The following is a 15,534-nucleotide window of genomic DNA, read 5'->3' as shown; positions in this document are numbered from 1 at the left end:
CGTGAGGCGATCTCTGGTGGACAGACGGCTGCTAGATGAACTCGGGCACGCAGACGATGAGGGCGAGCTGCCCGCTGGTCATCCAGCCCGGCTGCGACGCGTCGAGCTGTTTCTCCTGGCCCGGCTTCAGCCCTACCGCGGTTTCCGACTTGATCGTCCGCAGCGCCGCCATCGGACACGGCCGGAAGCCGCGCACGGCGTGCTCCAGCCGCGTCTCCACCGGCCAGCGCAAGTCGCCCACCAGCTTCCGGAAGTTCACGTCGCCTTTGAAGATGGCCAGTGCGCTCTCTTGCAGCTCGGCGTACAGCTGTTGGAACAAGAACACAGCAACTGCGCATGCGGGCAAGAAATGGGGGAATCACATGGGTTTAGTTGTCATTACATCTACATCTACATGATTACTCTGCAATTCACATTTAAGTGCTTGGCAGAGGGTTCATCGAACCACAACCATACTATCTCTCTACCATTCCACTCCCGAACAGCGCGCGGGAAAAACGAACACCTAAACCTTTCTGTTCGAGTTCTGATTTCTCTTATTTTATTTTGACGATCATTCCTACGTATGTAGGTTGGGCTCAACAAAATATTTTCACATTCGGAAGAGAAAGTTGGTGACTGAAAAAACGTCTTTGCTTTAATGACTTCCGTCCCAACTCGCGTATCATATCTGCCACACTCTCTCCCCTATTACGTCATAATACAAAACGAGCTGCCCCTTTTTGCACCCTATCGATGTCCCCCGTCAATCCCACCTGGTAAGGATCCCACACCGCGCAGCAATATTCTAACAGAGGACGAACGAGTGTGGTGTAAGTTGTCTCTTTAGTGGACTTGTTGCATCTTCTAAGTGTCCTGCCAATGAAACGCAACCTTTGGCTCGCCTTCCCCACAATATTATCTATGTGGTCTTTCCAACTCAAGTTGTTCGTAATTTTAACACCCAGGTACTTAGTTGAATTGACAGCCTTGAGAATTGTACTATTTGTCAAGTCATCGAATTCCAACGGATTTCTTTTGGAACTCATGTGGATCACCTCACACTTTTCGTTATTTAGCGTCAACTGCCACCTGCCACACCATACAGCAATCTTTTCTAAATCGCTTTGCAACTGATACTGGTCTTCGGATGACCTTATTAGACGGTAAATTACAGCATCATCTGCGAACAACCTAAGAGAACTGCTGAGACTGTCACCCAGGTCATTTATATAGATCAGGAACAGCAGAGGCCCCAGGACGCTTCCCTGAGGAACACCTGATATCACTTCAATTTTACTTGATGATTTGCCGTCTATTACTACGAACTACGACCTTACTGACAGGAAATCACGAATCCAGTCGCACAACTGAGACGATACCCCATAGGCCCACAGCTTGATTAGAAGTCGCTTGTGAGGAACGGTGTCAAAAGCTTTCCGGAAATCTAGAAATACGGATTCAACTTGAGATCCCCCGTCGAGTAAGATCCTTCAGTTTTTTTCTGTGCTACAATGTTAAGTAGTAGTAGTTCTACTCATACGTTTATCACTTTAGAAGGATGTTGGGCATGTTGTAGTACTACAATTTAAGACATGTAAGCTACCGCTTCTGTTTTGCTCTTTTCTGCTGATGGTTAAGCCAGCGAGCCGAACGTATAAGTGAAAAATTTTGCGCAACGGATTTTATAACGCTAATTTGTCGTCCTGACACTTATACGCTCTCCAGAAGGGTAAGCTTATCCTTTGCTCTATATGTGGCGTTAACTAGTCGTATGCAAATCTGGTTGGTTTCTAACCATATCCTCAGTATATGCTAGAATGTTCAGATGTGCTGACTTCAAACACTGCCTCCACCAGGTGGTTGCAAACATGAAATACACAAATAAGTAGATAATAAAATGACAAAGGAAAGTACTAGCTATGAAATGATACACTCGGTAGTGTTAAATTCTTTACTCTTCTGCAATTCACTCTATTCAAGATTACACAGTACGAGCAACATTATAGTTCTGCCTATTCACATTTGGTAATCGCTCTCTCTGGCACTGTCCTGTGATATATTCGCGGTCGTAAATTCAAGCGCGGAATACTGACATCAGCTATGGCAATTGCAATTATATTTAGAATTACACTCGCGACTAGCAACGTGAAGCCTCAGCACAGAACGAAAAAGACACGTAATCAGCAATTTACTTTACTTCCCTAACCGCCGTTGCAAATGCACGACCACTACAGTGATCTAACGCTTATCGCTGCTAAGGTTCTCGGCTCAGCGAGATAACATAAATTCTACCTCACCAAAAGCTTCCGTGGGCACCTCCACGGCTGTCGTGGAACACCAAACGATCCTCAGGCTATCGCTACAAGTCCTCTGTCCCAGTAACGAGGTCGCACACGTCGCCAGGACCAACCTCTCTCCTCAACGCCCCAGGAACAAGTGTTTCTCAGTCGCTGCGCTTTTTCGTAGCTCCTGTTCTTTTTTTCTTCCCCCCTTTAATGTGCGTGGCCAATCATGTTGCTGGAAGGCGTTCGTTTCCGAGCACCGACCAATCTCAGTTTTGCAACCGACCGAAGCTGCTAGAAGACTGTTCCAGAAGCTTCCGCTCCGGCCGTTGGGAAAACCACCGACACACCGCCACGCATTTTGTGAGCGAGCCCCCGTGTCTTCTCCTTGTCCTCGGCCACGTGGCTTCCGCTAAGCCGCGATCCACCCGCCTGGGGTTTCCAGGAGCTTACGGGCGCTGTTGTCTTAAGCTCTCAGGCCTGCCTGCCTCGCTTGTGTCTTTCCCGTTCTCCTGCCGGCCTCCCGTCTCCGTCCGCTTCACTATCGACCAGTGTGCAGATATTCTGCTTCAAATTAAGATCCCTAGCCGATGTCAGCATCGTTAATGGTTTCCTGTCTCGATGTTTATACTATAAAAGGGTCTTCTTTCCGGATTGGTAGTTGTAAAGTGGCTCAAAGTGATGCCACCTTACAGACATACAAAATATAATTAACACATATGAGGGGCAAATGAAAACCGAACAGCCGGCTGGTAGGACTGAGCGGTTCGAGGCGCTTCAGTCTGGAACCGCGCGACCGATACGGTTGCAGGTTCGAATCGTGCCTGGGGCATGGATGTGTGTGGTGTCCTTAGGTTAATTAGGTTTAAGTAGTTCTAAGTTCTAGGGGTCTGATGACCTCAGATGTTAAGTCCCATAGTGCTCAGAGCCATTTGAACCATTTTTGAAAACCGGTCATCTGCCGCAGCGGGACGACGGAATGGTTCCATCCAAAAGTGATCACCAAGATGTTGATCCCACAGGAAGACAGGACGATCAATTGCCGTTTCATAGAAAGCGGTCGGCCGGTGACAGATGTACAGCCGCACCCACTATTGTACTTCCTCATCCGACTGAAACCGACGTCCACGCACGGTTTTCTTCAGGTCGCCAAATATGTGAAAATCGCATGGTGAAAGATCTGGCCTGTACGGAGGATGCTGCAGTGTTTCCCAACCAAATCGCTGCATCGTAGCCTTGGCTTTATGGCGCGTTGTAGTTTCTGCAGAGTCTTCGTAGCTGTGCACACTGATTACGGTTCCATGATCGAGTAACTCGACATACAGAAGGCCCCTGCATTCGGAAAAAGGTCATCATAACCTTACTGGAACTCGTGTGAACAGTTTTGGATTTCTTTGGCGGGGGGATATGTGAAATATTTCCAGTATTAACTTTGCTGTTTGCCCTCGGGCTATCGGAATTATGTCTGACGGAATCAACCGGTTTCACGACAATGCCCGCCCAAACACTGCTACGTTTCAGCTATATGGTTGGCTCCCAGGTAGATGCCATTTTCCTTGACTTCCGGAAGGTGTTCTATACAGTTCCGCACTGTCGCCTGATAACAAAGTAAGAGCCTACGGAATATCAGACCAGCTGTGTGGCTGGATTGAAGAATTTTTAGCAAACAGAACACAGCATGTTGTTCTCAATGGAGAGACGTCTACAGACGTTAAAGTAACCTCTGGCGTGCGACAGGGGAGTGTTATGGGACCATTTCTTTTCACAATATATATAAATGACCTAGTAGATAGTGTCGTAAGTTCCATGCGGCTTTTCGCGGATGATGCTGTAGTATACAGAGACGTTGCAGCATTAGAAAATTGCAGCGAAATGCAGGAAGATCTGCAGCGGATAGGCACTAGGTGCAGGGAGTGGCAACTGACCCTTAACATAGACAAATGTAATGTATTGCGAATACATAGAAAGAAGGATGCTTTATTGTATGATTATATGATAGCGGAACAAACACTGGTAGCAGTTACTTCTGTAAAATATCTAGGAGTATGCGTGCGGAACGATTTGAAGTGGAATGATCATATAAAATTAATTGTTGGTAAGGCGGGTACCAGGTTGAGATTCATTGGGAGAGTCCTCAGAAAATGTAGTCCATCAACAAATGAGGTAGCTTACAAAACACTCGTTCGACCTATACTTGAGTATTGCTCATCAGTGTGGGACCCGTAACAGGTCGGGTTGACGGAGGAGATAGAGAAGATCCATAGAAAAGCGGCGTGTTTCGTCACAGGGTTATTTGGTAAGCGTGATAGCGTTACGGAGATGTTTAGCAAACTCAAGTGGCAGACTCTGCAAGAGAGGCGCTCTGCAACGCGGTGTAGCTTGCTGTCCAGGTTTCGAGAAGGTGCGTTTCTGGATGAGGTATCGAATATATTGCTTCCCCGTACTTATACCTCCTGAGGAGATCACGAATGTAAAATTAGAGAGATTCGAGCGCGCACGGAGGCTTTCCGGCAGTCGTTCTTCCCGCGAACCATACGCGACTGGAACAGGAAAAGGAGGTGATGACATTGGCACGTAAAGTTCCCTCCGCCACACACCGTTGGGTGGCTTGCGGAGTATAAATGTAGATGTAGATGTAGGAACACTGCAACATCCTTCATACAGCCCGGGTCTGTCACCGTGTGGTTTTCTCATTTCTGGCGACTTAAAAAAGGCATGTATTGAGGTCGGTTTCAGTCGGACGAGGAAGTGCTAGAGTGGGTGCGGTTGTGGATCCGTTAGTGGCCGACTGAATTCTACGAAACAGGAATTGACAGTCTCGTCTCCCAGTGGGATAAATGTCTTAACGCGTGGTGTGATTTCTTCTGAATGGTACCATTCCATGGTACCGTCCTGACCTGTGTTTGGTTTTCATTGGCTGCCTCTCTAATATATCATATTAATTTACAGGAACTGACACGGATGGGCAAGTAGTTAGCCTTAGCCGGCCTTACAGTCGAAACCATCCCGGCATTTGCCTTAAGTCACTTCGGAAAGCACAGGGAACCCAGGAACGGATCCAAGGGGACTGGAGGCGATCAGGGCTGGGCATCCTCCACCCTCCTCTCAAGAAAATTTATTAAAACACTAAAAGCGTCTATATTTTTACGTGCAGTAACCTGTCGATAATTCGAAGTTCAAGTGACCTATCAAAAAGTTTCGCTCGTTACACAAGAAAGCAGAAAGTAATAACTAGAACTCCAAATAAGAAAGATAGTTTTTTGCTTACTTAATTCTTTTTTAATTATCTTAATACTTCAAACGAAAGGCACGTACAGCTTTTCAAGTATACGTAAGTAAACATCAGTTTCATTCATTCTTCTGTGCTGAACAAACTGTTATCAACTCTCGCATTTTCTCCATAAAATCTAACAGTTAGCGAACCACCTCTCAGTACCGGCGAACCATTCATAGCGTAGGCTAAGAGCGAATTAAACAGTCTTTTTATTGTATGTTTTGTTCTCTACATTGATTAAGACATTTCAGTAGTATCCTCAAGATGCGGGAACGCACCTTCTGGTATTTGCTTCCTCCCTCTTTATGAAACTTTTCAGCAATCTTACCTTTCTGCTACAGAATTGTCAACAGCGTGGATGACGGAATCCCGAAAGCTTTTGCTAATCCTCCATGTTCTTCCTTCCACGTTTCACGATCTCAATAACTTGGTTCTTTTCTGCAAAAATCGGACGCATATACGTCTTTCAAGCTGTTTTTTCAACTGATTTATATACTGTAGTAACTTATACATTGTTGAAAAAACAAAGGACTGATGTGAAGAGTCGAATGACGAGATAATTATCTGAACAACTGACGAAACCATTTGAATTACTGAGTGTTACTTAGCTGCTGACTGCGAATTATAGTTTGTTTTCGGGGCGATCTTTCGTGGCAGTCGCTTCCACGTTATAAAAGCCTAATAGTTATTAGACACTAAAATTATTGAATCATAATGAACAGTTCAGATATTCAACAAACGCTGAGAATATTTTTATAATAAATATTACGTATAATAATTCCTTGAAATAATGTTTTTATCGAAGAGATGTTGAATATCGTTTTTCTTGTTTTCAGGCAGAGAAAACTTTAACCAACCAACTTTCCGACCTATATGCACCAGCATAAATATCACTTCTTTCTGCATCAGAACTGGGAGCAGCAGCAACTGATCCTCTATCGTTATAGCATTTCATTACGGATGAGGCATTTCTTTGAAAATGTAGATTTTGAAACATTTTATTATGTTTTTCCTCTACCTCATTACTTGGAGCTGTTTCACGGGCTTATTTTCCTTGAGTGCACGCTAGAGTAGCACAATTTCCATCCTCTGCACTATCGTGCACTACGACAGGTGAATACCTTGATGACAGCATCATTATTGTACATGGAAAGGGAACAGAAATTGAAATGATATATTCTTAAAAAGCGACACAACTCAAAATGCCATATTCTACCTCAAAACCGACACAACTGAGAACATATCTTCTATAACGAAGCAACTCACGATATGAAAAATAAACATCACAAATACTACAATACATACTATAATCAACAGTATCGTGTTTACTTGTGAAACCTAATGTTGCCTAAATTAGGAAACAGCGAACTTGTTTTGGCCAAAGCAAATGGTTCAGGCTCTGAGCACTATGGGACTTAACTTCTGAGGTCATCAGTCCCGTAGAACTTGGAAGAGGTCATCAGTCCCGTAGAACTAGGAACTACTTAAACCTAACTAGCCTAAGGACATCACACATATCCATGCCCGAGGCAGGATTCGAACCTGCGACCGTAGCGGTCGCTTGGTTCCAGACTGTAGCGCCTAGAACCGCTCGGTCACTCCGGCCGGCTGGCCAAAGCACAAAAATGGAAAAGTTCAATTTATTCATTAAAACTAACGTAACTCGAAATTTCCTTAAATTATTCTTAAAAACTGACATAATCCAAATTAGCCGTTCTGTGCTTAGCTCGATCAACATTAGTGACACAAATAAAAATATCACGATGCTTTTTTGTGGCTTCAATCCAAAAGAACGTCACAACTCATAACACGGTTCTGAACTTCTTAACAACGATCAGTTCGCTATGGAATTCAATGATCAACTAACAATGCAACGCTCTTGTTGTTATGAGCACTTCCCTATTCCAAAAAATTAAAGTGACACAACGTCCACTAACGACCAGATTATGAAATTACGGAAACACACGTTTCGTGAGTGGTCAAATAACGTTTCTTCAACTCTGCCGTAATAAAGACCTAAAAATGAAGATTTTTGAGTTACGTCACTTTTGTAGCAAGTGTGTGACATATGAAATTGTCTCATATTTCGTTTGTAGTGAGGATCTTCTAATATTTTTATCTAAATCTTCCATTATATGAGTGATCTCATATCTTATCTGACGGCCTGTCTTCGATGCTGCCTCCTGTTACTTCTCTACAGTGTACTTGGTTTCCTCACTAGTTTTAGTGAAGATAGCTAGATGGTGCCAGCAACAGCTAAGCACTTCACATTGATTCTCTGTCCTGAGTTCACGATGTTTGCACTCTAGATTTTTTTCCCCATTGTCTGATGATATTGTCTAATACACTGTTAAAGAGAAGGGGAATTGGCCATGTTCTTGTCGAACTACCGTACTTCATTAGGATCAGATATTTCACCGTACCCTTAATATTGTCTTCCAACACAGAGCCTGCTCAGCACACGATATATGTTTCCTAAACCCTCCTTGATATCCACCAGTCACGTGAACTGTTTGCTGCTCAATTCTGTTATACATTAACGGTGCATCTGAAATAATGAATTGGTGTACGGAATCGTTGGAATCTTTTCTAAAAGTCCAAACTTTGCCGAAAATTTCGTAATCGTAGTTGCTTTTGCTCAGTATTCATCAGCTGTGACACACGACTTGGCAAATATTAAAACAAAGGCGTTTTTCGTTGCGGCGAAATACAACCACCAACTTTTTCCTCCGAACGCGAAAATATTTAGTTTGCGCCCAACTGCATAAGGAGAACTACCATCGTAATAAAATAAGAGGACCGAGATGACGCACGGAAAGATTTCAGTGTTCGTTTTTCCCACGTGCTGTTCGAGAGTGGAACCATAGAGAAACAGCCTGAAGCTGGTTGATGAGCCTCCTGCCAGACACCTAAGTGTAAATTGGAGAGCAGTCATGTAGATGTAGATGGTGATTCGTGACGTTTTCGATAAGTGAGGTGCTGCATTTTTCTATTGTCTTTACTGCAGTATATAAAAGATGCGGAATTTGCAATATTTATTATGATCTTCATATAGAGTAAAGAACGAATTTGGCAAGAACACCCACCCCCTTATGGTTTCCTTGTGGTCCACTTGTGCAGAAACTCACATATATACTCGTACGTACTGAAGATCACACACAATTTTCTGTGCACCGTGCACAATGGAAGCAAAACGTACAAAAACTAAACAATTTTAGAGAGGATATTTTTACGCATAATCAACAGAGAGAACGCTATAGATCGCCCACAGAATACGATATACTATTCTTTTGTGCAGACGGATTTTATCTTAACAGCATGAATCATTATTTGCTCGCATACATTGTGGTCAGAAACAGTCTGAAAGGCTTGCAAGGGTGTTGCTGGGTAGGCTGTGCCGACAAATAATTGTTAAGAAAAAACTTCTTTACGTTGCGCCATTTACGATGTAATTAGCACTGAAGTTAGTCAAGTTGTCGTGTGCAAATTCAGGTAGTTCGTTAGTGGTGGTGTTGCCAAATGTGTTCTTCATTGGTTTCCTCAACCGAACAAGAGATGCTTGCTACTGTCCAGTGTCCAGATTTTGTATCGCTCTGTTGTTCAGTTTGAGCGAAATAAACAAAGAAGACTTTTGGCAGCACCGCCTCTGGCAAGCTGCTTGAATTTGCGCACAAAAAGTCCCGAATGGCTAACTTCAATGTTAAATAAATCGGATATGGCGCAACGTATCGATTTTTTAACAATTACTTCGCAGCACAACCCATTCTGCAAAATCCTTAAAAGCTTTTCTTCTTGGTTAAAAGATACTTTAATTGCTCTGAGAAGTATAGACCTGTATGCCACTTCATGTCTGGGTGATATAAAGTTGCAGATATTTTCCCATAATTATGAATATGCATGTATTGTTGTGCCATGGGATGTTTAGGTCCAGGTAACTGATTTTTTAGGCTTGTTTATGTTCCACTGTAAAGTTAATTTTCTGGTGAAGACTAGTCAATTAATTTAGTTTGTCCACTCTCTTTGGCAGTCTTTTTACTAGCAGTAATGTGTGTATCTCCTATAAAACACAATTTTCTTTAGACAGTATTCTTGGTTGTTAAATAACTTTTATTCCAGGTAATGTATGTATGTGTCAGCTATGGTACTACATGTACATCATGTCATTGCTAGACTGCCTTGCTACTTATAAACTTTGTCATTAAATGTTCAATAGCTGTAAACTTAGGGTAAGCTGGAGGCATTCCATGACTTCAACAATCTCTGTGTATGCAGTTTTCTCATTTCTGATAACATTTTTTCTTATTAGTGCTACACCTTCTTGTATAGGTCATTTTTGAATGACAAATGGCAATTTAGACTCATAAAACCGAGTAACTGTGGGAATTTCATGGCTCTCAGTTCCTCTGCTAGTACCAAGCTGTCTCTTTATGGAACATGTTATTCCGAATGCTTGATTTTTAATCAGTATTTTACTCAGTTTCCCGTGACAGTTTGTGTGCTGGGCTATTTACAGAGATGACTACTGCTCTTATTGGATTTCCTTTTTTGTGCATTTTTGGTTATGCTGTTTCACCTACATACATAAATACTCTGAAAGCCGCCATATGGTGTGTGGCCAAGGAAGCACTGTACCGCTACTAACCATTTCCTGTCCTCTTTCACTCATAAATGGAGCCAGGGTGCAAAAGCGTGTGATAAGAATCATTTGTGGTGTAAATTCAAGAACATCATGTAGAAACCTGTTCAAGGAACTTTGTATTCTAACCACTGCTTCTCAATATATTTATTAGTTAATGAAATTTGTTGCAAGTAATACATCTCTATTTCCAACCAATAGTTCAATACACAGTATCAATACTAGGAATATGAACAATCTACATAAAGACTTGAAATCACTTACCTTGGTCCAAAAAGCGGTCCAATATTCAGGAACACACATTTTCAATAAATTGCTAGCAGCCGTTAAAAACTTGGCTTCGGATAAAACAGTTTAAACAGACTTTTTGATAGGCAACTCCTTCTACTCTATGGATGAATATCTTAACAGAGACTGTTAAGCCAGCTTAAATAAAAATGTCTGTTAGATTTCGGTTTTGACAGCACTTGGTCACAATAATCAAGATTGGGTATTTTGTGTATGATAAATTTATTAATAGTGAATAACAATTTTTCATTCTGAGAGCATGTTAATTCTGTAAATATTACCGCATTGTATTCACTTATTTCGACAATCTCCTGACGAATGATCAGGGTAGTAAGTATTATATTCAAATGTTTTATGTTTTTATGTTATGCTTTCTGACATGTTCCACACCCACGAGAATAATCTAATTTTTTGGGCCTGTGGAACGAAAACTGAATCTAATGTAATGTAATATAATCTAATCCAGGCAAAAATCTCTCTCAGTATGCCTCTGTAGAAAACTTGATTTCTCTTACCTTGATTTTTTTTTTATCCTTACGCTAAATGTGCGTTGGTGACAGCAGAATCGTTCAGCATTACTGGAAGCTGGGTTAAGATTACGAGTTGGGTGCAGAGCCATAGTTAGCTGGCACGTTGAGTGGTACTCTGTGGTGTTCAGTGAAGAATATCGCTTGTCTTGTCTTGTGCGAGACCATACCAATCCAAATTCTGGAATCATGGTATGAAGAGCTATAGGATATGACAACAGGACTTACCGGTAGTTTTTGCTACCTATCATGTGCCAAGAACGGTAATTGTTGTTGTCTTACTTTTAAGACCAAGATACCCTTTAGTATATTTAATCAGGACAATGTAAAACCTACACCACAGTACAAACTGCAAACATCTTGTGGAATGTACAGATCCTTGACAGGCATAACCAGTCCCCTGATTTGTCGCCAGCTAAGTATGTCTCGGACGTGAAGGGAACATGTATATCTTCATGCCAGTCTCCAGGCAGAAAATTTCAGGAATTGACACGGCATGTGATTCAGACATGACGCAAAATTCCTAAAGATAGCATTTGGAGGCTTCGTGCTTCCATGCCACAGTGAATACAATAGTATATACTGATGTTAATGATGAACCCGAATTCCCAGTGGAACGAAAATTTAATCGTTTAACACCAGTTATGTGAAGAAGATCTCCAGAAAATTTGATATATATTGAAATTGTGCTTCATGGTCTAACACTTTATATTTGTGCCAGTGTATTTATTTGACTACAGAACTAGGGACACTGTATGTGGAATCATACTTTGGGGTCCTCCTTGGGCATGCGGTCATAGGTGAGTGGCAGTGTCCAGAAGTATTCAGCAGAGGCAATCCAGGGCCCACCATCCTGCAAGCGGCCCTTCCAATCCACAGCCAGCAGGCGAGCAGCCTCTGGAGCATCCCCAGTTGTCAGCTGCTCCAGCAGGTATTGCAGGTCGTCCATCGTTGCGTCAGACACATAGTACGGATGGGCCTGCAATGTACCAGCAAAACTCAGTCATCTTCTGTCACTGACACAGAGAAGAAAGAAAAGTAGGATGAGGAATGTTAACTTCCTAACGATGACAGGTCATTGGAGAGGCGCTCAAGCTCAAATTAGTGAAGGCTGTGAAAGGAATTTGGCCATGTGCTATGAAAGAAACCTTCCCAACATTCGCCTTAAGCAAATTAAGGGCATCATGGAAAACATAAATCTGGGTGATCAGATGAGTATTCGGTTGACTATCTTCCCTAATAGGAGTCCCAGTGTAACGCCACTTCAGTCAGTGACTCCAATTTCCACAGGTAACACAGGAAGTGTTGGAAGCTCAGATAAGTGGATCATACTGACTGCGCTGTGGTTTCATGAGAGGTTATTGACATGTTTGTATTTACCTGGGCTTCAGAGGGATTACAAATGCAGAGAACACAGGTGTTTACAGTCTCTTATGATCTTTTGATTGCGTGGAAGTAAACGTCGAAATTATCAATAGTGAATTACGTCTAAAACTGGCTTCTAGCTTATTAAGATGTACACTGTGTAACGGAACATATTAAAGGCTTTACTTTACCGAAGTATGCGATACCCTCCAAATTCAACCAGTTTAACGAGTATTTATGATTATAGAATAGTTATTGTGTATGTTAACAATGATTGCATAACATGTCTCCATAAACAGTCAACCCATTAAATTATACTGAATAACTGACCCACACAATAGTTAATATCACTTGATCACTGATGCAGCAAATGTCATCATGCTAAAACACTAAGTTCATCTTAAATAATTATTATGAAGTACGAAAAATAGTGGCCAAATCACGTATTTTGGATCTCCTTAAATAAAAATCACCCAGTGAAACCTATTTGTTCACTAGGACCGTTTTCAATCAGTATTCACGTAAACACTCCTATTTTAGACGAAAACCAATGTAATTCTTAATAATTCATGTTATTTACTTATTTATGCAAATTAGAGAAGTCAGTTGACAAACTTCTAAAAAACGGCCTTTTTGTACCAAAGAATTATTCTGTCAAGTCAACAAATATGTCTGTCATTTTAATAACATGTTAAATTATGTCACTCGATGTAAATTAATAACCTTTCTGCATAAATTATGACAACAGATGTACATGTGACTTATAAACTATATCTCTTTTTAGTAGTTCTTTGACAAGGTTATAAATACAAGCAGCAAGAAGGGTCGGGGACACAGTCGGAATGTCACTTTGGTAAAGTGTGTTTGTGTGTTATTGCTTGAAGTGGATAATCAATGCACCTGCTGACCGTCAGTAGATGCCTCGTGCGAGGTGGGTGTAGTAGAGGGTGGGGACTGACAGGGTGAGGTATCGGGCAGTTCTCCTAGAGACCACACCAGTTTGAGGTGGCAGACAGATACCGTTTGAGGTGTGCCATTAATGAGCACTTTGAACGTGTTGTTACATCATGATATGACTCAGTGCGGGCCAGAATATGAAGGGCTGAGTGCCGGTCAGATGGTGTCAATGCGCACCATGATGTGAGTACAATATGCCAAGTCCTTATGCTGGAATACAGGAGGGAGTGAGTGCAGTCGAGGAGGGAGCGCACGAATATTAGTAATTAGCTCCTTAACATGCTTAACTATTTCTGCTGGGAGTGTGAGGGGTTCTCTGAATAGTACTTCTGCCAGGAATGCGCCAAGGTCCTCTTTGTATGTGGCCCAAACGCCTAACATTACCCATGGTAAGGCGTCAGCCCACTTACCTCCATGGCACATCAGGGAAGCTCTAAGCGTTCGGTGCCAGTATTTGACAAAACCATTGCTGTGGAGATGGTATGCTGTTGTCCTAAATTGTTTCACCCTGCACAGTTCACAAATTTGCCAGAAGTGGACATACTCGAACTGGCGACCCTGGTTGGTGGTGATAGAAGCTGGGCAGCCGAAGTGCGAGGTCCACATTAACCCTAGGACGCCTAATGAGGGGGTTCGTTGAACCCACAATTTTTTTATGTCCCCTGCTTTTGCCCAAGTAAGTTTCATACTACATAATCCCTTTGAGTTATTGTTTGTTGGCTATTTTATGAAACATTAGTGTCAATATATTTTATAGAAAATTCCTGCTTTGAAAGAAAAAATAAATAAACTTATTATGGGTCCAACAAACGCCCCCTTAGGCTTCCATGCTATAGAAAATTTCCCTTAGTAGGATTTCGTATTTCTCATATCTACAACAATGCAAGTTAGTTTCTTGTTGGTTGGTATTCTTGATATTCACAACAATCGGTTTACTTTCAGAGGAAATGATTGTTGATGTCTGTCAGCTGTTATTTATCTTGTAAACTTGCAGTTCACACCTAGACTTAGAAATGACTAAACGAATACGTGACTCGTCTTTAGAAAGAGTTCTGAATGAAATTTTAGATGAAGATTCTGACTCGGGGAGTGAAAGTGAATATGAGGATGGTGTTATGGAGTATGATTCAGATCGAGAAAGTGATGTGGATGTTAGAGAAGATGAAGGTACCGCAGCTTCAGGCAGTGACCATCAGGATGTTATTGTGGCCAAGTCTGGAGGAAGGTATGTAACCACACAGCCTAGAATTCCTCGGAGGTCAGTTGCTAATATAGTAAGAGAGCAGGCAGGAGTAACTACAGCTGGTGTTTGCCATTCACCTGGAGAAGCCTTGAAGTTACTTCTTACGCCTGGCATCATGGATGTTATAGTAAAACATTTCAAATGAAGAGGTAGTTAGGCAAAACGTTACTTTGACTAATGAGAAAGAATTGTATGCCTTTATAGGAATCCTGATACTTATGGGGGCAAATAAGGACAATTCTGTCAGTGTACACGATCTTTGGTCAGACCTAATGGGTCGGCCAGTTTACAAGGGTATTATGGCAAGAGAACGTTTCAAGGACTTATTGCAATCATAAGGTTTGATGACAAAAGTACCCGCCAGCTAAGAAGGGAAGCAGACAAGTTCACAGAACTCTGTGATGTTACCAACAAAGGGAATAATAGGTTTCCACTACTGTGTAAACCAGGGGTCCACCTCACCATAGATGAGATGCTGATCTTGTTTAGAGGGCGCTGCCCCTTCAAAGTATTTATGACAGATAAGTCGGGCAAGTATGGCATCCTTATACGCATGATGCCCGATGCAGTTGGCAGATACGTCTTGAATGAGGAACCCTATGCAGGTAATGTTCAGAATTTGTGGGAAGAAGAACGGGGTTCAGCAGCTGTCATCAAATGTCTGGTAGCACCTGTGAAAAATACTGGTCGAAATACTACTACAGACCAATACTACACTTCGGTGGATTTGGCGGAAGAGTTATACCAAGACTACAAAGTTACTACAGTAGGAACTCTCCAGTCAAACAGGAAGCATATTCCAGACATAATGAAGAACACGTCAAATCGAGAGTCATATTCATGAATGTTCTTGTTCACAGACCCATCAACAGGTAGGCCTCCAGTAACTTCGGTGTCCTACGTAGCAAAAACGAAACCAAGTAAAAACTTACTGATGTTGTCAACAATGCACCAAGATAAAGGCACTGTTGGAGGAGAGA

General features: G+C 42.1%; 1 protein-coding gene across 1 annotated transcript in view; it reads right to left on the bottom strand.

The window, feature by feature from the left end:
- Positions 1-31: 31 nt before the first annotated feature.
- LOC126157624 (damage-control phosphatase ARMT1-like) overlaps positions 32-15,534 on the bottom strand; it is a 140,558-nt gene continuing 125,055 nt past the window's right edge. Inside the window, exons 5-6 of the mRNA XM_049916388.1 lie at positions 11,759-11,968; positions 32-307 (exon numbers count right to left, since the gene is read on the bottom strand). Of these exons, the coding sequence (XP_049772345.1) occupies positions 32-307; positions 11,759-11,968 (486 nt within the window). The remainder of the gene's footprint in view (positions 308-11,758; positions 11,969-15,534) is intronic.

Source organism: Schistocerca cancellata, chromosome 2, assembly GCF_023864275.1.
Source record: "Schistocerca cancellata isolate TAMUIC-IGC-003103 chromosome 2, iqSchCanc2.1, whole genome shotgun sequence".
NCBI lineage: Eukaryota > Metazoa > Arthropoda > Insecta > Orthoptera > Acrididae > Schistocerca > Schistocerca cancellata.
This window is presented reverse-complemented; position numbering and strand designations above follow the sequence as displayed.